This window comes from Rhea americana, unplaced genomic scaffold (genome assembly GCF_003343005.1).
Source record: "Rhea americana isolate MKP2758 unplaced genomic scaffold, rheAme1 scaffold_304, whole genome shotgun sequence".
Taxonomy (NCBI): Eukaryota; Metazoa; Chordata; class Aves; order Rheiformes; family Rheidae; genus Rhea; species Rhea americana.
In genome coordinates, this window is record NW_028186429.1 from 443,989 (window position 1) to 471,218 (window position 27,230).

Below are 27,230 nucleotides of genomic sequence, written 5' to 3' on the forward strand. Positions count from 1 at the left end.
CGTCAAGCGCACTACTTTGCTCCACATCTGGCTGTTGGTGACATGTTTGCTGTTTCAAGCATTGTACTGCATGCATCTGTAAGTGGAGTTGTTTTGATAATGGCATTTTAAACATCTCACCTGTGGAAAGCCGTTTCACTGAATATATTTTCTTTAGTGAGACTTTCTGTTCCTGAGAGCTGAATTATTTCCTTGACAACTTCAAACTTTCCATTGTAACAAGCGCTGAAGATGAAGTGAGTAAAGASCTGTTAACATTGTCAATTTTGTAATTAGGCTAAAACAAAGTAAAACAAAGCTTTTCCACATGACTTACAGGTGTAAAGGTGTGTCTCCATAGATATTAACCACATGGGGTTGAACTTCAAAACTGCTCTGGAGCAAGAACTTTACAATTTCATGGTGTCCAAATCGACAGCAGAAGTGCAGAGGAACATGATCTTCATTGTCCTGAGCATTCACTGTCATTTGACCCAGAAAGAGACCAAAGAAAGTATTTTATGTTTAATGAAGGTTGCTCTGGATATACAGTAATCTGTTGAGCATATGTATTATGAAATATTTATAGGCCTGTTTCTTTAAAACTGAAGTTTCTGTCAACTCTTATAAATCAAAACCATATTACTCAGTATCATTTGTAATACACTGTCAGTACCATTTTTTTGGACTTAGGGTATAATTGCTTTTGCAGTAGCAGATGTATTGAATGTTTTGGTGTAGCTTTCCATGAATGAAACAAGAGTTATAAATGACCCTTAGGAAGAACAAGAACAGTATTACCATGTGAAACAAAAATAAGATGTGTAGGTAGTACCTGTAAGAAAGTAACCCACTGACTTATTCCAAATGAATGGACCTGTAGTCATTCATTACAAATACTGAGAAGGAAAATACTTCATTGCTGCTCTTAGAAGAAGAAAACACAGGTTTTTATTATTACCTTCCTTGAGTACCAATGGCAGAGTCAAGGAATAAAATTATTCATACAGTGAAAGAAGAATAAATTTAAATAAAATAAAGGAGACAAAATAAGGATATACTTTTTGTAGTCATTATTAAAATGTTAATAGATGAAARGCAAAAAGAAAGGGGGAAATTTTCCAATATTTCTATTTTGGTGAATGTTTCCTTTCACCTGCAAAGTTAATCATATATATACTTTACTTTCCTTACGGGATATCTAACAAGATGTGAGTTTTCTTTTGTATAACATGAAACTACACAGAATTAGCAGAATTAGTATACTATTGCTGGGCAGGTGTGGTATTTATCTCTGTTGGTTGAGCATAATTACACATGGAAAACAATCTGCATGATACGAAGATTTTATTCTGTTTAAGACGGTTGCCCTTCTAGTGAATGACAATAATTTTTATATCACAAAATCATGCATTCTGTATGTGGCAACAACTTATCAAAAAATACAAGGTAATTTTTTTTTCTAAATTGCCTTAGATCAATTATTGTACCCTTCCACCTGAAAAAACAGTTGCTTTAGTCACCACACAGCAGCATATATGTAGAAGCAGGAGAAAACTAAAACAAGTTCTAAATACCTCTCAAATAAGCACAAACACACCAAGTATTTTAATTTGATGGTATTTCTTAGACTTCTGTTTAGCAGATATAGTCAAAAGTTTGGGGGGGATATTAGATAGTCGTGAGGTAGACAATACTAGGAGTGAATTTCAAAAAATTCATTGTAAAATCTTGATTGCATTGGCTTTCAGTCAAATCAAGATTCCTTCTTGAAGCTCTGGGTCCCAATTCAGCAAAGCACTCAAGACACGTATCACAAAGTGATTTGTTAGATCAAAATCTTGTTTCATGCAGAAGTAGACTTACATTTCTGAAACCATGCTAATTTTGATTGCTGTTATGTTAGTGTAGCAMACACTGATAATACACATTTCTTCTAACGAAAATCTGTTTAAGAAATAACTCTGTAGCAGAATAACATAAAAATAACTATCACTGAGGACAGATATTCCAAAGTAAGCAGTAAGAGACTATGGTTGTATGTATACTAGTAGCCTGGGAACACTCCTGGCACTGAGGCTGAATGTCACAGAACTGCCGGTGTCGAAGATACCAAATATTTTTGGTTTCCAAAACAGGGCAGCTGTATGCAAGCTGCCTAGTGGGGAATGGTCCCTGGACCTCTCCTCTCCTTCAGCCATGGACAGGAATTGTTAGGAGAGTGCCAGTTAACTTGGACCACATCCACGCCAGGGACCATTCTAACCGTTTTCAGTATTGGCAACTGCATTCCAACACCTGGGAATTTTCTTAGGCGTGCTTGAAACAAGTATGGGTATACCTGATGTGATGTTTTTCCTTAATTATCTAGTAGACAGCAAGGAAGAGACTGGATAAGGCTTAAGCAGAGTTCTTTGCTGGTACAAAGACACACAAACACAGTTTTTATTATTCAGAAAAGGTCTTTATTCTGTTTTGAAAGAGAGCATTATTTCTATGATTCTTAGTAAGTTCCTAGTCTATGTTCAGAGATAGAATAAGTCATACCAGAACTAACAAATCCAGTCTACTTTGTCCAACACTTTGTTCTCAATTCAGTCTAGCACCTGATCTTTCAGACAGCTTACAAGGAATTACTAGACTACTAAGGAATAATCTGTCCACTGAGGATGTCCAAATTTGTACTAGGCAGCTTTTAAATGTAACTTAGACAAATGTCTTTGAGGAATGATTCTTTTATTTACCTGACCTCCCTTGGGACAGGGGGATAAACCAAATGACATTCTGAGTTTTTTTCYTGTCTTGTTTTTCTGTGATTATAAGGAGCAATAAATGTTTAAATAAACGCTGTTTTAAAACTTTTCTGAAGTAATGGTGAATGCCCATACATACAGGAAACATTCTAAATGGAGCTAAGCTTATAATTTCATTGATGTCTAGTGACAGAGTTCCAAAGATGAATTATGTTTCAGGTAAAAAAGACAAAAAAGGTGTTCTTGTAGTTCATATTAAGCTTTCAAATTATTATTATATTAAGCTCTCAAATTTCATTAACTGTTCCCATCAACCTTCCCCAGGGGTTTATATTAAAAGAAGTAGGCAAAAGTAAACCATTGTATTTCTCTTCTAAAATTTTTCTTCACTTTTTGGATGCTTCTGACAWGTTAGCCTTTATTAATTATTTTGATGTGGTACCAGACAGATAATCATTCGGAAGTGGCATAAGTAGGAGGGAAATAAATGTCAAAATTTTATAATAATAAATGTCGAAGTTTTAGAATCTGTACCCACAGAATGGCCTGAAGGATATCAAAGGTCTCAGGGTCATGAGATTCTACAACATAAAGGATGTAAGAGACAGAGAAAAGGAAATAAAACCTCTTCTCATTTCTTTATGCAGTTGCAAATGCCRTCAGTCTTGTAAACAATTTGCATTTCCTCTGGAAGGATATGTAACTACAACATGGGATGCTGATTTTTTTTTTTTATTTTAATTGATAGCTTTCTGATTTCTAAATGAAACATGACAAGTAAATTGGAGTACTGTTTTCAAAACGAGAAGTTCAGAATGAAAAATCAGTCTAAAAGACAGAAGAGAATCATTTCAAAAAGTACATCATACTGATTCAGGAATTAGTAAAGAAGAGTAAAGAAACAACCTTCAACTTGAGATTTTAATTAAAGTGTTTTTATATTACATCTAGAATAGATGGTGCAATTGCCATGAAAGACAGAGAATAAGTGATGAGTGATAACTRTTTAGATGGGTTGGTATTTAGAAAAGTATAACCTGGATTTGAGAAACAATTATTTCTGGACCCTCCCTAATTTCAAAAGAATGGAACTTAAGAAAGAATGAGACATATTGATAATTCTAAATTATCAATAATTGATATTGATATTACTGAAAATTCTGTATTATCAATAATTCTAGAAAATAAACCTTCATTCTCCATTCCTTTTTCTGCTGGAGTACTGGGAAACCATCAGCGTAAGTGTGGTCATAAAATCAGGTCAGTTGACCGCACAACAGTAGACCAAACCCACAGATCTTTAATTTCAATAATCAAGTTTACCTTCCTCCAGATAAGTGGCAGAGGAGACCGAAAACCTCACAAGTAATTAGATGATTTTGACCTTCTTTTTCTATTCAGAATCAAACTCTAAGCTTACATATTCTCTAGTTTCGAGATCAAGACCTCCTGAAACCAGAGAAATTATAGTACTGGTAAGTATGGTCTACTGCTATTAAGACGCAATGCTCTGGCACCTCAAAAGATTACCAAAGACAGCAAAGGAAACAGGTGGCTCAGATGGCTCCAATCCCAAATTCAATGCTGCACTCTGGCAGTACTGTTATGCGCTATAACCTCTCTAATGGGAGACTGTCTTCATGAAAAGAGCCTGATCCAGAAGTCARTCCTTCAGAGACCTCAACATGTACCCTTCTGATTACCTAAAGGATTCAGCTTGACTATATCTTTCAAAGTCAAGACCATATACAAGTAACTTAAAACCAGTRACTTATCTGGATCTAAAATATGTTACAGAATATTTGTTCTTAGAAAACAGATACAGAAAACTTGGGTGTAAAGGTAAGCGTAAGTAATCTACAAGAAAAGGAAGAAGGAAATGAAAGAACTTCTAAGTTCAGTCTAATGAAATGAAGAATGAGAAATACTGACGATTTCTCATTCTAACAAAATGYTTTTTCTACTTCACTGAAAAAGAATGATGTTTTCTTTATTTGTTACAATCATCCTAGAAAAAAAAGCTACCAGCATACAGGAATAAATCCAAAATTATGAACTGTTATCATTTTAAGTGATAGTAACTTGCAATAGCAAATCAGTTTTTGAGATGTGTTAATGGGCTCAAAATGAATTTAGAGCTTAAAAGAATCTGATCAATACCCGAAGAAATGTGCTTGAAAGACCTAATATGAAAATATCCTTGAAAATATATAGCATTTACTTAGTCATTTCACTAAACAGCCCTTCCCTATAGTGTTTACATTGAATCCTTAGTRATGCTACATAAATAGATTATGAGACTTGCATCTGGAAACCTGATTGTACTTGCAGCATATTGGTTTTATGTACATGCATGTATAAACTATGAACATTTATGATTATATATACATGGATGGTACATATACATATACATGTATATAGTGGTCGATGAACTTTGGCTATTCTTTGATTGTAAATATTAATATATTTCAGCAGTATTCTGACTTTTTCGATCTGATTCAGTGGTGACTGTTTTTCTTCTTCAGTTGCCATGGCCTCAGAGCTGAAAGACCAATCAGGCTATGTTAAAAGAAACTGTTTAAATTCATGACACAGATTACTAGTTTGCACTGAACACTGCCAAAATTTCTCCAGACTAATTCACAAATTCTCCTCTTTCTTAAGCACTTAAGAGTTGTTTTTCCATTGCTATACTCATACTACGTTTCAAAGCATGGTACTTTGTGAGTAAAAGACTTAAAGCAAAGGAGTGCTTCCACTCCTTTGCTTTTTCCAGTGCTGAACATACCGATTTTAAAACAAAGAATTTTAATGGTGTCCTAAATTCTCTTCCTTTTGAAATAAATTATTTAACTGATAGTGAGTCTCCAACTGCCTTGTTATAGTGACTGAACATCTCTTCCTTTTCTCCTCTTTATTATGATTATGTTTATCCAGTGCACATACATTATGGGTGAAACATCAAGGGCTCACTATTGAAAAAAGCATTTACAAATCTGACTCATGATGTTTTCCTCCCTGCTTTTTTCAATGTGCTAGTAAAAGTATATAATGTACTCATGACACACAGAGAATATGTTAAATTTATACTGTTAAAATCTAGGAAGTAAGATGAAGGGGGAGGGAAATAGTGTCATTGCCACTAAAAAGGTAGGTCTCTACTGTGGTGTAACTGGGGTACATGAATGATGCTGATTTCAGCACTACTGGGCATACTGAACAAGGAAGAACCCTTATGGACTGTTTTCCTTTTTTTACAATTGTTAAGGAATGACAGTGCTTTCCAGAGTCTGTACCAAAGACTATTGGYTTGAGAATACAGTACTTATATGGAATGAACAATTGACCAGCTCCTTTCTGAAGTCAGTTGACAAGACTTCAGTAAGATATTGGACCAGGATGAGATTAGGAAAAAACTGTTAGACTGGCAATTTTACATGTTTTTCAAACATGGGTGTACACAACTCTTTTTAACCTTCCTCTGTTATGCTCTATTGTTTTTAATTTATGAATAGCTGTGCTCATTGGACTGGCACCACACATCAAATATGATGCTAGATTGAGAGGCAGCAGCTGAAGAATTGTGATAACTTTGTTCTTTCAATAATATGCAGAATTCTTGCAGCAATTGCCAGCATTTTATTTTTTATTTTGTTTAGTTTTTCCAGTTTTGCTTTTTAATTAGTTCTCTCAAGATCAACTAGTGATTGTCTCTCTAGGCAAAATCCTGACTCCACTGAAATCAATACGAGTTTTGCTGACTTCAAGGAGACCAAGATTTTATCCTGTATATTTTGGATGTAAGTTAACAGCATAATAATGCAGTCCAAAGATGAATTAAAGAGAAGTACTTTTGCAAACAGTATACTGTTCCTTTTCAAGTCTTTCTGTTTTTCTGAGGGTAAGAAATAGCCTTCCAAATAATTTTACTGTTGTGTGTGTATTCTGTGTATAAACCTATACTAATATTCTCTCTTATTAGCTGAGATGGAAGGAGTGAGCAAGGTTAGTATGCTGTTTTGTGCCTCCTATGTTGCTGAAACAGCATAAGGAAAGGGAACAAAATATACAGTACTGAACTGCAACGTAGTAGTTTTACTGGTTTCAGCATGAGATCACCTACAGAAAGAATGTAGAGATTCCTAAATTGCAGAGAATAAAAAAATGCACACTAACAAACTTTTTTATCAGTTTAACAAATTATGTATCTGCCTGATACACTTTCTCTTATGGCAAACGCTGCACAGTGAGGCACATGAAGCTTGCAGCATAATGAAGAATTTGTTAAATAGATTCCTTTTCATTTTCCATTCCTGAATTTTGTGAACCATTTGCAATTTCTCATCTGAATTATTTTAAATTACTTGCTGTATAATTTTGACTTAAAATCCTTCATCTGTATCTCATCCACTCATACTTTATTGTGCATTTAARTCATTATGATTGGAGATACATGCCACATGGCCACATGTTCTCTGATCGGATCAGTGTCTCAGTATTAAATTATCTCTATATATTAATCTCAGATTTGTTTTCTGCTGTTGYTTTTCACCTCTAACTTAGCCATGGAAGAAAAATGTAAGAGAGATGACAACACAAACAAGTAATGACAMGCTCTCCAATTGTTACTTTTTGTACAGTTGCCCAAGTCAATACACAAACATACACACACACCAAGTGTTAGGAAGTTAAATTCAAGATTCAAGGCTCAACTCAGCAWATAAAATACAATGTTAAATTTGAATGTTTTTGTATCTTACCATCAGCTTTGCTTCCCTCTTCCATTAAGAGCTTTGTAATACTGAGAAAGCCTTTGGCAGAAGCTARATGAAGAGGCCTGTCTCCAACTTCCCCACTTGCATTCACATCAGCTCCAAACTTTAGCAAGAGGTGAGTTACCTAAATAGTTCATCAAGGTCCATGTGAAATATCACATAAAAATGTATCTTTTGACAAAACCAAAAAGAATACTGCATTTGTTAATACTATACATGAATATCTCTTAAAACAGGAGGAGGAGATACATTAAGAAACTCATTTTTAAGTTCTCTATCTATAAAAATATTAAAAAACTCAAGAGTAAATGCTAATGCATTCCCTAAAATCATATGGATGGTAAAGAGCTAGAAGATGTATGCATTTGTTTAACTGACCAGTCAGTATAATACAGTAAATGTCCTCAAAGTCCACAAATCAGATGTGTCAGAGCCTTAGCTTTCTTTTTGATCAGTGTCTGTTATCACAAAAGCACCATATGCACTTTAGCATAATTTCACTAGACTSTGACTATTTGTTCAAAAGTGATTCATGGCAAATAAGCAAACTAATCTCTCAGCCCAACATGCATGGAGTTTCTTAATGTTACTGGATGATGAGGTGAATGTACATAAAAAGAAGGATCTTGGGAATACATGYGTTGCGCACACTCTTGCCATTACTAAATCACAGAAGCAGAGCATTTCCAATTATCTGGGCACCTAGACTCAGTATTTTCAAAAGCTTTTCCCACAACTACTCCTCAGTGCACTCTAAGTCACATGTCACTGAAATGAGAAGTACACTCTACCTAGAGATCATGCTTTGAAATTCAAAAATATCCCAGCATACACACATATAGCCAAAGAAAGGTATGGGGAATAACTTGTATAAGCCAACATAGATCTATGATTACTTTTCACATGAAAGGACTACTGCAGGGCAAGCGGCTGAATTGCTAAATAAACCATGTATGAGTAACAGTTTAGCAAGAGAAAGAGAATTGGGAGGTTTGATGTCAATTTTGATCAGAAGCTCCTGAAACACAGGAAGCTCTGGCTGAACATGAGGAAAAACTCCTTTACTGTGAGGGCGGCAGAGCACTGGAACAGGCTGACTGGAAAGGCTGTGCAGTCTCCTTCTCTGGAGATACTCAAATTCCATCTGGACACGATCCTGTGCAATGTGCTCTAGGTGACTCTGCTTGAGCAGGGGGGTTGGACTAGATAATCTCCAGAGGCCCCTTCCAACCTCAATCATTCTGTGAATTCTGTGATTGTGTGATGTAAATTTTGGTCAGAAGCTCAGCACACTTTTTACTGACTCCACGACTTGTGTAAATGAAACAAGCACAGTCTGACCTGTCACATGCACAATACCTCATGGAAAATTCTGCCCTGCAAAGCCTCAGTTTTTCCATTAAATTGAAAGTGGTAATAATGTAATCTCTGAATTCAAAGGTAAAACAGTATAATTGCCATTTAGTTATCACTGGCAAGAGATCTTCACTTCTTGGAGATATTTAAGTCAATATTCTCACATGCCTAAGTAGTCTCTGAAATGTGAGATGAATGAGAAGCATCAAGTGAAACATGTTTCTGGGTCCAAGTCTGTTTATAAGTTATCAAAGCTGGCTAGCAATCATTTATTTCAAGAGGTCTGGAGGGGAGAATACAAATTTTTGCTAGGATCTAGCACTGAGGATGAAAGTATAGAGATTTACTGTTGATATTCAGACTCTTAAAACAACCAGAGATTGACAAGTTAAGAAGATAACTTCTGTATATGGGGCCTTATCATAGTAGGGCCCTCTGGAATATAAACAGAAAGTATGTAACAATAAACCTGTATTTGTCTCACTGTTTAATCTCTCAGCTCTCTCAAATATTCCCCATTTAGTTACCTGTTCATGGCCATAATATGCAGCAATATGCAGTGGAGTGAAAAAAACTGCATCTTGAACGTTCACATAAGCTCCATGCTGCAAAAGGATATCAACTGCCTAGAAGCAAACAAACAAAAAGATTCCAATTAGAAGCCCTATACATGGTCAACTAGTAATACAAAATTTTAAAACCTTACGTTACCAGTTTAAAAGAAAACAAAAAGCCTCAAACAAGCAAGCTCTAAAGGTGAAGAACTATGTACAACATGTAAAAGTGATTAACTTACAGTACTTTAACTGAACACTGAATGTCACTGATGCTTTATAAATAAGTCTGAAAATATATTTGGCAGTTAAAAAAAAAGTAACTTACTTGTGAAGGAAGAGGCATAGAAATGACTGACTGGAGTTTCTCAGAATACCCTTTAATTTTCTTTTAAGCATTATGAACAAACAGCAGTAAACATATCAGAATTTTTAGAAGTAAATAAAACAAGATGAAAGACCCTTTTAAATGTAAATGTATTCAGGTAAATCCTCAATCATAATTCCCTCAGTGTGTAAAGATTTCTTTGTATTTTAGAAGATAATAGCCCTTCGACTTCAATAAATAACCCTAAGTGTTTTCTTTCAAATTGCAACTTTTTTCTTCTTTCAGGAGATCAATGTTTTGGTTGAACAGCTATTAATTATGAAATACTGGCCTTCTGAATAACTGTCAAAATAGAAGCTTGAATGAAACCACTTTGGATTATTTACTGAAGTCTAAGAGCTGCTGATTTTTTTTTGAAGCACAAGGGAGTCTTCACACATGCTAAAGGGTTTGTACTATGTATTGCTTGAGTCGTTCCACATATCATTTTGGCGAATGCTAGTTTTTAAGCCTAATGAAGATGAAAGGTGCTGGACGGCAAGTCACTCACAGCATGGATAGCAACAGGGAAATCATCCCCAGTACGCCCCCCCCAGCAATCTGAAGGAATCACAAGGCAGCGAAGGGGCTAGCTCAGATGCTACGCTATTCACATCTGTACCTACCTATTGAGACTTGCACTGATGGTCCCAGTTAATGCCAGCTGTGATGTATGATGTACATTTCTGTCAACTACTATCTAAGCTGAGAATACAAATCATTTCACACATGCAACAACGGTGCCAGTCATTTAAATCCTTGTCATTCKCAAGTACTTAAAGAACTAAGACCTGTTACTAAGCAACATTAATGTTCAGGGATTATTTCTTTATACAATTTAAATTGAAATATTTTTTTTCCACATGGTTGAGTGAATGCATTTYCTGCATAAGCTCTATGCCCTGATATATTGAAGTTTGTCTAGTTCCTATCAGTTTTACTACTTCACTATGTATCAGCTGTAAGCTTCTGCTGGAACTAGCACTGTAGGGCCTATTCTGTTTCTTCAAAACCCAAGAGCTTCAAGAGGATATAAAGGTGCTCAGCACACTGTAAGACAGACCTAAACATTGTAAGGACTAAGCCCTTTTCTCAAAGACAGATACGGGGAGGCAAAAGTTGTTGTTTTCTTCTCTCCTATGCAATTGCTGTTCAGCACCTCTTGAGTACAAATTGAATGATAGAGAATGTCAACCTTTACCAAATTTTATTCTCCAGAAGCTAAGCTATCTTGGGAGCACACCACGCAGGGCAGACACARTTCTCATGGGAACTGGGTAAACAGTGATCATCATCTGTGTGTTATATCGCAAACATGTCTCATGAACAGCTCTCTGACTACTGTGGTACTGCTCCAGGAATGCAGGAATTCTCAACAGAGTGGCAAGGAAGTAGGTGGGAGCTGGCAAAGGGAAAAGGACTAATAAATGAATGCAATTCTGGAGATGAACAGTATCCTAGAGCCCAACTCAAATGTTTCTAAGCCAGAAGTTCTTCCACTCCTAGGCTGTATAAAGCTTCCTTCATTTCGTTCAGTCTGGATAATTTGTCGGTAGCTGTTAAAATGGCTATGGAATTCAAAAAATATGAGTTTCACTCCAGATTTTGAACAAGACCTTTGACTCTCCATTACCTTGCAGTTGTGTAAACTATACTGATGCAATCTGAATGTCAGTTCTGCATTCCTGGTTCTAAAATAATTCTGTAAAGATCTGAAAAATCAGTGTCAGATAAGACAAAGGGCTGGGAAGACGCAGCATTAGCATAAAATGCAGGGAATGAAAGAAGAAAATGGGGACTTCAGGAAATTACTGCTAGGATATTACCAGTAAAGCTCATTTAAGTGAAGACAGGAGGTGGCAAACATGCTGTTGTAACCTATGACTTTTAAGTGAAAAAGAATTTATTACCGTATGAAAGCTGTAACTCAGGACTAAATCCCTTTTCCCCAACTGTTCTGTCTTACAAACACATTCACATTTCATATTCTCAGTATGCAGGTGGCAAAAATAAAGTAGCACTGGCTCATCCCGCCTGGAACCCTCAGTCCAGTTCACACATCCCTGTAGGTGGTAATCTGAAAATGACAACTTTAATTTACAAAATGAAGAGRCAATGATACTGTTTTTCCAGCACAGTAATACTGGATAACACGTAAATGTGTATGCGGCACATGCATTATTTATTTAGCAATGACCTTGCTGGGCTGGAAACATTTAATATTTTTGAAATATCAGACTTAAAAAGACATTTATTAAACTATTTTGGTAATGTCTCTAACATGGTTTCCAGCTTACATAATAATTTTTCATTAATTTTTCTTTCTTTCCATTGAGAGCTCTAAGCTCCATTAATAGGTAAAACAAACAACATAATTTTGGTAGTGTAAAATATGACATTAAATCGTAGAGCAGATTAARTATTTATACACTGCGTTGACCTAAATGAGTTGGAACATCTCATTTATGCTGATGGCGTTCAGTATCTTCATTTTATGTAAGTGATTACCTTAGTGATTTCAGGTGTGACAATGGAGCAAAAGTCATAGATTACTCTTCGGGAAAATGGGGAATAAAGCTACTTTTTGCCAGTTCTCACTGTCTTGCTCTTACACATAGTCAATCCTATTCTATAGTCATAGATTATATTGTATAGATTGGTGTGTATATCTCTGCAATTTATGTATTTAATGGAATAAGTAATTATCTATCTTATTGGAATTAAGGGCATGTCAAACAAATCTATTTTCTCTTTCTTAAATTTATTCAGTTTCCAGGGTTTTTAAACAAATATTCCATATTTTCATGAATATTACTGAAATTCTGGATAAAATAAACTATTCAGTCTAGCAGAAGAGATTCTCAGCTGACTGACAATTTCAATTATATAAGGAAAGGAAGAAAAAGCTTGAATTTGAACTACAGTTCTTTAGTCCTGAAACAAGCAGATGAACCAAATGAGGTATATAGCATCCCACTACATCCATAGAGAATACTTCTAATAAAGATCTGATCATTACTAAAGAAAGAATAATGGGGCGTTTCCAAACTGTTTRCAGTAAGTGATTTCTTTTCAAATCAATGGCGTTATCCTTGTAGGATGTGGAGTGTCCTCATTTTTCTGTAACTGCAGCGAGAGCTGAAGCCATGAAAAAAAATAGCAGGGCTTCCTTCAGCATTTATAGCACAACTTTAAACTCCACTGCAGAGGTCTTTGTATTTCCCAGTTATTTCTTTCTTTGTTCTAATGTTTTGTTCAGCAGTATGTATTTACTCAATGTTTTCTACATCCTCTACACATTATTTTGCAACATCTTATTTTTCTACGGAAACGCAATGTTATTAAAAATATTTATCCTTAATTTTGTGATTCTGCATTACAGAGGAGGGCACTGCAAGATTGGAACCTTAGTCTTCTCAGCTCTGGAGGGAAACGCAGACAGAAACGCAGGAGGAACACAAAAGGAAAATGAAAGGAATGATAGCACAAGGTTGTCTCTGTTAGAGATGAATGGCTCTGGTTTTAAAATACAGTATTTTCCGCACTAGCAGCAGAAGCCAATCTGTGTCAAAGACCTAAATTCTTAGTCTAGATTCAGTATTCAGGTTCATATTGGTTCATATTCTACACATGTCCATTTACATGTATCGCAGTAATTTAGAAACTAACTTTTCTTCAAGTAGTGCATAAATACTAAAATATGTTTGTTTTGAAAATATGGGAGTTACAAATGTAACAGTTACTTCACATTCAGCACTGGAAGCCTGACTTTTAACCTAATGAAGCATCAAAACTTGGTCATTTTCATGTCAATGAGTGGGACAAGCATGTTTCCCTCCATCTGTCTTATTAACACAAAGGCTTCTTTCAAAACATTCTGGAAGCCTGAATAAATTATTTCTGTTTTCAAACTGTCTTTATGCTAGCAACACAATAAAAAGGGCTCTTATTTTTAATCAAAATCTGTTTCTCATTATTTTTAATGTCTGTTTTCTGGTGAATAGTTCTAACTTTCATTCTGCTTTCTGTGTCTTCTTTATTATTCTTTACGTATGTCCTTTATTTTTATCTAAACTCCAGGACCTCCCTGCATCTGAGGATTAGAAAGCTGAATGAGCTCTTRTRTCTGCCTGACAGGCACAGATTCTTCACAGAGGTTCCACCATATCTATCATCTTTCTCAGCCTTGGAATCAGACTTAGGGATGGGAACGGTTGCCCACACAGTATCTATAATTAACTGTGTTTCCAAAATTAAGTGTACAGGAATTTCCAAACTCCAAGGCAACTAGTAGATTTGTTGCTTCACAATGCTGAAACATATGAGGGATGGTAAAGGATAGACATTTTTTAGAAATAGGAAACGGATAACCTTGGATCACTAAATGATGTTTAGAACTAAACACCTCTACATAAGCCTTATAAATACCAACTCTTTTAAAAATCTAAGGAAGTTATCTGCTGAAGTTTGACTAAATTCAGAGCTAAATTTGACTTGGCAAGGTTCTAGTGTTCTAGGACAAAAAGATATCGTTTCAGTCATAAGAAAAAAGAGAGAAAGTTTCACCTGACTCTTTTGTGGTCAGATTCTGGGCTGTTCGGCCATGTGTGTACCTGGCATCACGAGAAGCCAGTGTACAACACTGTGGAACTTTGGTCTCTGTGCTTCTTTGCATACTGTCTGACATGTCAATCTGTCTGTCTTTTAATATTTTAGGTATTCATTAGAAAGTATTGTCAGGCAATCATTCACATCAACAGAGGGATACTGTCAAACCGAACATCTTTGGTATAGCTATCACACCACTTTTTATACAAACAGTTAAAAGATTTTATTAAAGATAGAGCAGAAACGAATCTTCCATCTCCTTTTTACTCACTGCACTCAAAAGGTCGACAGGTCCAGAAGTGTACATGGTAACAAAACAGATCATTTTGAAAAAGGAACAAATTCAGACTGGGATGAAGGTATCTGAAAACAAGGACTGACCTGCACTAGAGATTTTATAGACACATGAGTATTATAACCATATTGTAAAATCTCCCCAAAACTGAAAAACAACCATGAAAAACAACCCATGTGCCTTAATAATATGGCAGTAGCTTGGGGCCAGCTTTATCAGGAACAATTTTACTTACTGGTCAGTCTCAATATGATTGGAGGACAGATAACTTTTCCATCGATAATAAATAACCTTATGCAGAACAAAAGGTATCTAACTGAAAGACATCTGAACATTTCCATGGAAGATGTCCAGAGAATTCATACAGTTTATTACAACACAGGAAATCTTCAATTTTACCATCAGTATTGGTTAGCTGGATTTCTCTTTAATACTGCTCAGTGAATTTAGTGCTTTGTACTTAGTATGGCAATCACTGTATAAAATCTGATGCATAGATGTCTCACAGAGCTCAGTGTTGCCTGCCAAGCAAAAGAAACACTACCAAACAGGTCACCAACCTTCTAGTGCTATCCCACAATTACAAAGCACTGAAAACAAGTTTCTCTTTCAGATGTTACCAAAGCCAGCACGTGATGTGAAGTCTCCAGAAATAAAGGCTAGGATAAAAACTTTGGGCCAGCCTCAGGTATTTTTAAGTGAACACTGATCTTGAGAAGAGCAATTAACCAGTCAACAGCATATCTAGTACAATTTGGCAGAAAACTTGCAGACATCAGAAGCAGTACTCTCCCTGAAGGGCATAAACAGCAAAAGGGTTTTAGCTTTCTAGGACGCTCATTGCTACAGTGCTTCACTGTGAGGTATGGACTGTTGGTTTGCTTATATTACTTCATTTCCTTGGTCCCTTCCGGATTTGCATTTAATTGAACTTCTGTAGCAGATGCAATACACCAAGCAACATTTGTGGTCCATATTTTAGTCTTATTCTCTCTGTTTTATTTCTTACACTTGTCATTGTAAAAAGAACCATAAAGTGGGAGCAAATGTAATTTACTTTGAAACATAAGGAATATCTCATTACTCAATAAAATCCTTCTGAGCTTCTGTGCATGCATAAACATGTGAAGTATGCTCTGTTTCTTTCTCTGTATACATGTTGTTCATTTCTCTCAGCACTTGATTAGGATGGAAGATTAAATTGGCACTCCACCCAGGAAAAATATCAAATCCAGGTAATATAATTTTCTCTGGTAAATAGTAGGTTTGTGTATGAAGTATAGCTGTAAATAATAGATAATAAATTTTAATCTCTTAGTGCTGTATTGTACTTTTTTACTTAGAGCAATATACTTCAGACACCTATTTATCTTGTAACGGGTTATAAACATCTCCGTGACGCAGGAGATTTTGTGACAGCATATGGTTGTGACTCAGCCAGTGATTTTAAGCCAGAATATTCTGCCAACGAACACATCAGCTGTGGGTACAGAGGTATATTGCTTATAATGGTAACTACTGTAAGCAGTGGTTTTATTACAGATTTGCCAAATTGTTCTCACTTTTCAGGGTCAAATAGAGAGATTGCAAAATAAACAAATATAATGGCATCACAGAAGGCCAGAGCAAACTACCCCTTAATGGACGTAGTCAACATTTCATTTGCATGCTTTAGAGCCCTGCATACATCATGCAGAGATCCCATTCCTGCAGCTTACCCAGAAGTTACAGTGGCCTTCTCGTTTTTAGTAACTATAGAAATCTGTACCAACACTCCAACTCACCAACTCAAAATAAAGTAATATTTGAAAGAGCAGGAAAATAAAGAAATCAATGAGAAAATTATTGAGTACAACTGGACCTGAGTTTCTCAATTTTAGACAGGAACTGAAGGTTCACAGTTTCACTCTTCTCACAGTCCATAGCTGGGAGAGGGAAAGAGTGCTCGGGGGCACTGTTCTCTGAAAACTTCTGCACCTCAGAGTTAGTTATCTACTCCAGAGAAAGCAATCTGCAGGACTCTCTCCAAGAAGTGATGCTGCGAATAAGGCAGATTGCTTCCAATGATCTGTGCAGTTTTCTGTAAACACAGACATGTGTTCATTATCTCCAAAAACATTTGTCCCTTGTTTACTTTTGATTAGTTACCAAATATGAAAACAATTTTTGCTATTTTTTTCTTTTTCGTCTTTCAGAAGCAGAAAGAATCACTCATAACTTGCTTTACAGCTGAAAATACAGCTCCCTTTAAATACTAAATAATATCTGCTTGAAGTTGACTTTCCTGCCTTCTGCCCTTGGAATTGCACTACTTATTTACTGGTGAATTTTCCACCAGAGAATGCTACTAAGAAAGGTACTCATGTACACAGTAAGTTCACTCTGAAAAGGACTTCAACGAAAGAGAAGGCAGCATAGTCCCCTCAGACAGGGTGAATTAGATGAACAKGTGCATCCCAGAAGGTGGTATGCAATACAGTACCACATAGTTCTTACTGTATCATGAAATATTGTGTGCACAGTTCACAGTTTAATTTAACAAAACKCCCAAAAGTGAACCCTACTAAGTCTAAAACCTCAATTAAGAGAATGCTTGCTTCAGTCCATAACTCAAACATCACTGAGTGATAAATCAACTATAGCAACTCTGCACAGCCATTAAGTCCAGAGGCTCAGCAGATTAATGATACTCTCCCAGTTTTGTGTATGTATGGCATGGGTAGCTTCTTCCATATCACCATTAATAAAAATTACATACATTAGCCTGCAAAGACTATTTATTGAAGAATTTGCAATGACCATCCTTAATAAGAAATATGAAGCTGATCTCAACACTTTTTCTTGGGCATCACAATACTAAAACACAGTGACTAGGTACTAATCAGGGCTGGCAGGGCAAAGACATTGCTCCAGGCAGATATATAGGCAGCTCTATTCACCCAGGTCTTTGGAAAAAAAGCTGTTTATAGGGCTATTTAGCAAAATATGACCCTTAACCTCCACCAAAATCCCATACAGTCAGGCTGGCTAAGAAGAAACACACAGTATCAAACAAGCAGATCTCAGTGCAATATACTACGAATATGACAGGAAATAGAATCTAAAAAAAAACTTACCTGCCAAGGCACTTATTCTGAATAGCTCTTTTAGAAAATCATAGAATCATAGAATTAGTAAGGTTGGAAAGTACATCTTGAGATCATCTAGTCCAACCTCCCTGCTCAGCACGGTCACCCAGAGCATGCTAGACAGGGTTGCATCCTGGTGGGCCTTGGAGATCTCCAGAGAAGGAGACGCCACAACCTCTCTAGACAACCTGTCCCAGTGCTCTGTCACTCTCASAGTGAAGAAATTCCCCCTCACGCTCAGGCAGAACTTCCTGTGCTTCAATTTCTGCCCATTGCCTCTTGTCCTGTCACATCGGACAACTGAAAAGAGTTTGTCTCTGTCCCCCTGATATAATCCCTTTAGGTACTTATACACATTGACAGATTCACCCCCCTCTTGGCAGTCTTCTCTTCCYCAGGCTGAAGAGGCCCAGCTCTCACAGCTGTTCCTCACAGGGCAGATGCTCCAGCCCTCGGATCATCTTCGCAGCCCTACACTGGACTCTCTCCAGTAGCTCCATGTCTCTCTTGTTTGGGGGGAGCCCAGAACTGGACACAGTACTCGAGATGAGGCCTTCCCAGGGCTGAGTAGAGGGGCAGGACAGCATCACCTCCCTCGACCTGCTGGCAACACTCTTCCCAATGCACCCCAGGAGACCATTGACCTTCCTGGCCACAAGGGCACATTGCTGGCTCATGGTCAATCTGTCACCCACCAGCCCTCCTAGGTCTTTCTCTGCAGAGCTGCTCTCCAGAAGGTCAGCCCCAGCTTGTACTGCTGCCTAGGGTTATTTTTCCYGAGGTGCAGGACTCCRCACTTGCCCTTGTTGAACCTCAGGAGGTTCCTCTCTGCCCAMCTCTCCGGCCTGTCCACATCTCTCTGAATGGCAGCACAGCCTTCAGGTGTGTCAGCCACTCCTCCCAACTTGGTATCATCAGCAAACTTGCTGAGGAGGCACTCTGTCCCCTCATCCAGGTCATTGATGAAACAGTTGAACAGGATGGGACCCAGGACTGAGCCCTGGGGGAYGCCACTAGCCACAGGCCTCCAACTGGACTCCATGCCACTGATGGCGACCCTCTGAGCTCTGCCTTTCAGACAGTTCTCTATCCACCTCACTGTCCACYCRTCTAACCCACAYTTCCTGAGCTTCTCTAGGAGGATGTTATGGGAGACAGTGTCAAAAGCCTTGCTGAAGTCAAGGTACACMATGTCCACTGCTCTGCCCTCATCTACCCAGCCAGTCATTCCATCAGAGAAGGCTATCAGGCTGGGTAAGCAGGATTTCCCCTTGGTGAATCYATGCTGACTACTCCTGATCACCTTCTTTTCCTCCATATGTCTGAAGATGACATCCAGAATGAGCTGTTCCATCACCTTTCCAGGGATGGAGATGAGGCTGACCAGCCTATAGTTGCCTGGGTCCTCCTTCTTGCCCTTCTTGAAGATTGGAGTGACATCAGCTTTCTTCCAGTCCTCAGGCACCTCTCCAGTTCTCCACGACCTTTCAAAGATGATGGAGAGCGGCCTGGCAACAACATCCACCAGCTCCCTCAGTACCTGTGGGTGCATCCCATCCGGGCCCATGGATTTGTGGATGTCTASCCTRCCCAGAAGGTCTCTAATCCTTTCCTCCTCAACCAAAGGAAAGTCTTCCCTTCTCCAGACTTTCTCCCTCACGTCCAGGCTACAGGATTCCTGAGGGCTGCCCTTAGCAGTGAAGACTGAAGCAAAGGCRGCATTCAGTAATTCTGCCTTCTCTGTATCCCTTGTCACCAGGGCCCCTGCCCCATTCAGTAGCAGACCCACATTTCCCCTAGTCCTCCTCTTGCTGCTGATGTATTTGAAGAAGCCCTTCTTATTGTCCTTGACATCCCTTGCCAGACTCAATTCCAGCTGGGCCTTAGCCTTCCTCGCCGCATCTCTACATACTCTGACTGCATTCCTGTAATTCTCCCAAGTAGCCTGTCCCCTTTTCCACATTCTGTGTATTTTCTTCTTCTGTCTGAATTTGGCCAAGAGCTCCTTGCTCACCCRTGCAGGTCYCYTGCCCCTTTTGCTGCACTTCTTACTCATAGGGATGCACYGCTCTTGAGCTTGGAGGAAGTGATGTTTGAATACCAGACAGCTCTCCTGGACCCCCTGCAGCCTTCCTTTTAGGGCCTTAACCCATGAGATTCCACCAATCAGGTCTCTGAAGAGCCCAAAGTCCGCTCTCCTGAAGTCCAGGGTTGCAATCCTGCTTGTTGCCTTAGTTCTTTCCTGCYGGATCCTGARCTCCACCATCTCATGGTCACTGCAGCCAAGGCTGCCCCCAACCTGCACACCTCTAACCAGTCCCTCTCTGTTGGTGAGGACAAGGTCCAGCAGGACACCCTTCCTCGTAGGCTCCTCCACCATTTGTGACAAGAAGTTATCATCAATGCATCGCAGGAGTCTCCTGGACTGCTTGTGCCTTGCTGTGTAGTCCCTCCAGCAGATGTCAGGGTGGTTGAAGTCYCCCATGASAACCAGGGCCTGTGATCWTGAGGCTACTTCCACCTGTCTGTAGAAGGCCTCATCAACCTTCTTTCCTGGTCMGCTGGCCTGTAGTAGACACCCACAACAGTGTCCCCCATGTGAGCTTGCCCTTTGATCTTTACCCATAAGCTCTCAACTGCCTCCTCCTCCACCCCCAGGCAGAGCTCGATGCATTCCAGTCACTCTCTCACATAAACAGCAACTGCACCACCTCGCCTTCCTGCTCTGTCTCTCCTAAAAAGCACATAGCCATCCACGGCAGCATTCCAGCCATGGGAGCTATCCCACCATGTCTCTGTGACTGCAACGAGATCATGGCCCTGCAATYGCACACAGATCTCCAGTTCCTCCTGTTTGTTCCCCATGCTGCATGCATTGGTATATATGCATTTTAAAGAGGTGGTCATGCCTGCAGGTTTCCTGCAGGTTTCCCAAATAACAAGCTACCAAACTTATTCCAATAGACAAACTAAATTAACAAGTGTTGGGTATAAGGAGGAAACAAATCAGAAAATATTATTTTATATGAACAGTATTTTTAACAGACCTCTTATTAGCAACACACTCTATAGTATTAATTTGTAGCCTTGTAACTACAGTAATGAGTGCATCCAATTTTGTTAACAATGTGTTGCCTCCTCCAGGTAAAATGTAATTTCATACAGAAGATCTTTACCAAATGAGACACAGTTCACACAGAACACATTAAGAACATACTCCATGAAAAATATAAAGATCATTAAAGAGCTATGTTTCCTGTTAACTTCTCCATCACAATGCTTAGCAGAATTAATTAGAGACAGTGGTTTCATATCTGCTTTTTAGTGCCAAGATACCTAAAGGATTTCTGTTGAGTGAATAAGAACAACTGGAATTGCACTTGATTAATGAAGGGAATGACATGATGCCTTGCGAGCTCTGGGATATAACGCTACAAAGTGAAGACCCATGTCCCCTCCCACTCTAGCTTTGTTTGTCTCAGACACACAGAGGAGCCCAGTCCTTCCACCTGAAAAGCCAAACTTCAAAATATAAATTGTCAGCTTGCTCTGTTAACGTACTTCCTCCCTCACAGACTAAACAGAGGCTGCAAACTGATTTGTCTCCTGCTCACTGTTGGAGCTGCTGACTGAAACACTGAAGACTAACAGCTTTTTGAGTTATTTGGTGTGATCACTTGTAAATTGTTTTAACCTTCTTTCAGTTTATCCCATACACARACTCTGGGGGCAATGCAAGGTCATCACCAATTGTATCTTTATGCATTTTGTCATAACAAAAAAATGCAAACATCTTTTGAAGTCACTCTCATTTTGAAACCAGTTTGAAGGCTGTGATGTAAAACTAGATTCCCAGTATCCTTAAGTGTTCTCTGCTGGCACATAAACCTGGGAAATGTCCACAGGAAAYAAATTATAGCTCTTAGGAGGGTAAAACAGCATAATGTACTTCTCCATTAGAAGTGGGAGGAACTTTCACATTAACACCGCCTCTCACCATCATGTGACTTGGCTCATGCTCATTATACTAACTAGTGCTAAAATTGTTTTCCCACTAAGTCTCTGCCTGTTTCACTCTCATCATTCCATTAGGTAGCCTTCTGTAGTGAAGCTGCTGCAGAAAACAGCATGTGCTATTGTAGAAAATTTAATAGAGTATACAGTTCTTACTTGCATTTGCAAATGTGCTGGAATGCAACCTKTTCAGACCCAGATTTGAAAAGTGCAGCTTTAAATTCCCTGTGACTAMTTCATTGTTGATATCATTATTTAAACCAGTCTCCACAAACTACAAAGAGCTTTGAGGCCTGTGATTTACTGTCTCTATGTACATGTACACTTTACACATGAGGTGAAATTCTCAAAGTGCAAAAAGTTGCAAAGGGCACCTGCTGCAATTTTTAAACATTTCAAAGTAGTTCAAATATGTAATTAATTTCATTAGAAGTGAAATATTGGCTGCAAATTCCAATAGTGATTTACCCGCATCTTTGAGAGCCTAAATACAATAGAAATTCTGGCATATTGTTACTAACCCAAAGACCTGATAATTTCCTCAGACTAAACAGAAGCTGTAAAATAAAGACAGTAAAGCTAAACTACTACAAATGAAGAAGTACCATCTTTCCTCAGCTGAACATCAGCAGCTGGCCTCAATAGTTTTTCAGCCCAAGCACTTACATGTTGGTAGGTTTCTTCAAGGTAGCATAGAAATTTTCTAAACAGTCATCATTTCCCCAAGAAAATTGATTATTTGAAAATAAATTTCTCTTCTCTCTTTCAATATATAGCTATGTAGAAGTTTCTATATTCATATGTGTAGTAAACTGCGTGCATGTGCCGATTGACTGAAAATGTAGCAGATAATATAGCTTTGTTTGCATCAAGCTCAGTGAGTACTGTAACTTTGGAATTCTTTCTTGCTGTGTACATACAGACTGTTTCCTCTCTTCTGTCCAAAACTGAACACACATTTAGTTCCAGTCATCCAGTCAAACTCTTATATTTGAAGTGAATTTAGGAGTGTACCTAAGATCCACAAATGAATTCACGGCTTAAATGCAGTTATTAATATCATCTGTATTTCCTTCTTTGTACTTATTTATTCTTGCATCCCTTGCTAATTATCTCTCCTTAAAGGAATTTAATGTTTCTGTCTCCATGAATTACTTTAGCTCTCTGCATAAGTCAAAGCTTTTACTGAAGTAGAGGGTTTGTTTGCTTAATAGGCTCAAAGGAGCTAAAAAGTGAAGTACCTGCATTCATGAGTGTTTACAATCATAAACCCTTCATTATCAAGGTAATTTTGCATATCCTGTACTAAATACTTCAAGAGATTAAAAAATCTCTTGAATCAAGAGATCTTTTTTAATCAAGAGATTAAAAAAATAGAAAAGTTAAACTGAGTGAGCTGTTGCCAGGGTGACAGAAATTAGATGAAGTGTGAAATGACTGAACCAAGGTGCTAAATGTTAGAAAAACAGATCCATAACTAACAGCGTGTTTAGACAAGGATTACAGCATTCTATGGGATCTCATCCCTCCCTTCCTCTATTCCACAGGAGAAAGACTTATTAGGAAAAAAAATGGAGCTAGGAGTCTCAAATTCATACAGGACTTTTTATCAATGCGGATATTTGAGATTCACACTACACATGACTTACSCAGACACTATTTTTCTCTGCACTAATAAGTGTCATATAGTTGTAAAATGAGAACCTCTATCTCCTCCTGAAGTAAAACCCATACAACTGAGAAGTTGAGCCTTTGAGATCTAGAAGATGGAATAAAATGTATGGACTTCTTTTACACTCAGGGAAGAGGGACTGTATTTGGAAGCCTCTTGACGTATGCAGATTCAAAAAGAGTCCTGACAGGCGTGGGCGAGTGTATTTCATTATGCTTTTATGAGTTAACACTTTTGACATTTAGAGAGCAATGTTGTTAATTGCCAAGATTTTAAAGATAACTATATAAAAATATGTACAAACAGATCTAGACCCTCTGTACATGTCCATTCAATGTAAAAACACATGCACAGATGCACAGATGCACAAGGGATACGGTTTTTCCTAAAGGTACAACACCCAATAAATAAAGTTTAGCTCAGCTAAACAAATGATGAGTTTGTGTTGATTAGTATCAATCTAAAATAAAATGATGTGACATATATTAGCACTCATATCATTTTCTATACAGAAAAAGAGAAGCATACCTCATGGTGACCTGCTATTGTAGCAATGTGAAGGGCTGTCAAAGCTCCATACCCGACTTGCTGGATGTCAGCTCCACCATGCAGCAGAGCTGTTAAGAGTTCTGCATTATCCTAAAAGATATGCATATAAACCATGTTACTTTTCTGACACAGCTCTAAAAACTACAGGGAGGGAACCAAACAAATGCACATAAATCCTGCCCTCCCCAGGTATTATACTGCTGCTTCTCAAGAAAAGAGATTCCACATTCATGACACCAGGAACACGAAAGTGCAAGGGAAGGAGTGAAGGGAAAGTCTGTCTTGGGCACCAGATGCCTAGCTATACTGAAGCCTGTAACTTTCTAAAATGGTCACTCTTCCTGATTTTATGACATCTTTAAAGATCACTCAATCTCTGAACCATTATTAACTACTCATACAAACAGTTTAAATGTCAAAACAAATATGCTGGCAAACATAGAAGAAGGCACAGGGATTTCCCTGGATAAATACACAGGATGTAAGCTAAATTTGGAACTGTGAACTTGTTTTTTATATTATTATACTTTGCTGTCATGCACAGAGGTATTGTTATCACTTCTTCAGATATAAAACCAGCAATGGATATCATCAAATTATAGTAATAAAAAATTGATTTGAGAAAATACATTAAGAGTCACAACACCCAGCCAGTACACTGTCAGTAAACTCTCCTTTACAAATAGTAGTGAAATTATGTCTGGAGGCATGAAAACATTTTCTGGGGGCAGTGGCAGAACTAATGGGAAAAGTCAGACCATCYTTCTCACCATCATTAGTTCTAACTGCACCAATGGCACCTCTTAGGGATCAGCATTCAATCATTAYGTTCAACATGAGGTTCAAMAAGGGCAAGTGYRGAGTCCTGCACCTCGGGAAAATTAACCTGAGTACAAGGTGGGGGCTGACCTTCTGGAGAGCAGCTCTGCGGAGAAGGACCTGGGAGTGCTGGTRGATGACAAGTTGAMCATGAGCCAGCAATGTGCCCTTGTGGCCAGGAAGGTCAATGGTCTCCTGGGGTGCATTGGGAAGACTGTTGTCAGCAGGTCGAGGGAGGTGATGCTGCCCCTCTACTCCGTCCTGGGGAGGCCTCATCTGGAGTACTGTGTCCAGTTCTGGGCTCCCCAGAACAAGAGGGACATGGAGCTACTGGAGAGAGTCCAGCTTAGGGCTGTGAAGATGATCMGAGGGCTGGAGCATCTGCCCTATGAGGAACAGCTGCGAGAGCTGGGCCTCTTYAGCCTGGGGAASAGAAGACYGAGGGGGGATCTTATCAATGTGTATAAGTATCCGAAGGGAGTATGTCAGGGGGGACAGAGACAAACTCTTTTCAGTTGTCCGATGTGACAGGACAAGAGGCAATGGGCAGAAATTGAAGCACAGGAAGTTCYGCCTGAACATGACGGGGAATTTCTTCACTGTGAGAGTGACGGAGCACTGGGACAGGTTGTCCAGAGAGGTTGTGGAGTCTCCTTCTCTGGAGATCTTCAAGGCCCACCAGGATGCAACCCTGTYTAGCATGCTCTGGGTGACGGTGCTGAGCAAGGAAGTTGGACTAGATGATCTCCAGAGCTCCCTTCCAACCTTACTGATTCTGTAAGAATCAGTCTTCTCTTCCCCAGGCTGAAGAGGCCCAGCTCTCGCAGCCGTTCATCATAGGGCAGGTGCTCCAGCTCTCTGATCATCTTCACAGCCCTATGCTGGACTCTCTCCAGTAGCTCCATGTCCCTTTTGTTCCGGGGAGCCAAGAACTGGACACAGTACTCGAGATGAGGCCTCCCCAGGGCTGAGTAGAGGGGCAGCATCACCTCCCTCGACCTGCTGGCAACACTCTTCCCAATGCACCTCAGCAGACCATTGGCCTTCCTGGCCACAAGGGCACATTGCTGGCTCATGGTCAATCTGTCACCCACCAGCCCTCCTAGGTCTTTCTCTGCAGAGCTGCTCTCCAGAAGGTCAGCCCCAGCTTGTACTGCTGCCTAGGGTTATTTTTCCCGAGGTGCAGGACTCCGCACTTGCCCTTGTTGAACCTCAGGAGGTTCCTCTCTGCCCACCTCTCCGGCCTGTCCACATCTCTCTGAATGGCAGCACAGCCTTCAGGTGTATCAGCCACTCCTTCCAGCTTGGGATCATCAGCAAACTTGCTGAGGAGGCACTCTGTCCCCTCATCCAGGTCATTGATGCAAAAGTTGAACAGGATGGGACCCAGGACTGAGCCCGGGGGGACGCCACTTGCCACAGGCCTCCAACTGGACTCCACGCCACTGATGACGATCCTCTGAGCTCTGCCTTTTAGCCAGTTCTCAATCCACCTCACTGTCCACTCGTCTACTTCCCTTTCACCCACCTTGATCTAAAGACCCTCCAGTTCATTTCAATGGGAAAGATGAATACACTCTCACTCCTCAAGCTGGAGAGCCACAGCTTGCTGACTGGCAGGATGAATTTGAATTTTCTCCAAGAGAGACTTTGTCATCTCCCTGGACACATCTTCTAACCATCTGATTATTACACCAAATAGAAGACAAACCATCCCCTCTTCTTTTAGAGGATAATGACTGTGGCTACGATGATTMCTGCTGTATGTGGAATTGGTTATTTGGTTTCAAAACCATCTACYGTATCAGTATCCTCTTACAAGACAGAATGAGAAATATCACTGTGATCATGAGTGGGCTTAGGCATGACATAGGTGCTAGCCTGGCTAACCTTCTATCAGCTCCAACCCTCTATCTAAACTTTCTATCAGCACTGAGCCTACAACAGATCAAAATGTTAGCTACCGTGAGAGCTTTACAGGATAATTATATGCCATTATAGGCCATTATATTCTTGCTACTCATTGGGTCTTAATAAATAAATACAATAGTGAAGGAAATTAATATTGAAGCTGAATGTAAAACTTGAGGAAGAAAAAAAGGCAAAAAAGAGAGAAGTTGCAAAATAAAGTCGTTTGAGAGTTGAGATAATTTCTATTAATAGTTATAATAATAAAAAATACTCCTCTATCTTGAATTGTGTCACATGATTTAATCAATATTTGTAAAGTCATATCGTATCTTCATGGACGACTGTAAAAGCACACGCTGATTTCCTGTGCATGAGCTCTTTATAGTTATTTTCCTGTGCACTTTAAATATTTCAGATATCTTCACTAGAAGTAGCAGCTAGAGAGTTCAG

The 27,230-nt window shown here is 38.9% G+C and overlaps 1 protein-coding gene across 1 annotated transcript in view; it reads right to left on the reverse strand.

Annotated features, from left to right (window-relative positions):
* TNNI3K (TNNI3 interacting kinase) overlaps positions 1-27,230 on the reverse strand; it is a 109,542-nt gene that overhangs the window by 75,642 nt on the left and 6,670 nt on the right. Inside the window, exons 5-9 of the mRNA XM_085309826.1 lie at positions 24,030-24,140; positions 9,391-9,489; positions 7,493-7,631; positions 317-461; positions 121-225 (exon numbers count right to left, since the gene is read on the reverse strand). Of these exons, the coding sequence (XP_085165952.1) occupies positions 121-225; positions 317-461; positions 7,493-7,631; positions 9,391-9,489; positions 24,030-24,140 (599 nt within the window). The remainder of the gene's footprint in view (positions 1-120; positions 226-316; positions 462-7,492; positions 7,632-9,390; positions 9,490-24,029; positions 24,141-27,230) is intronic.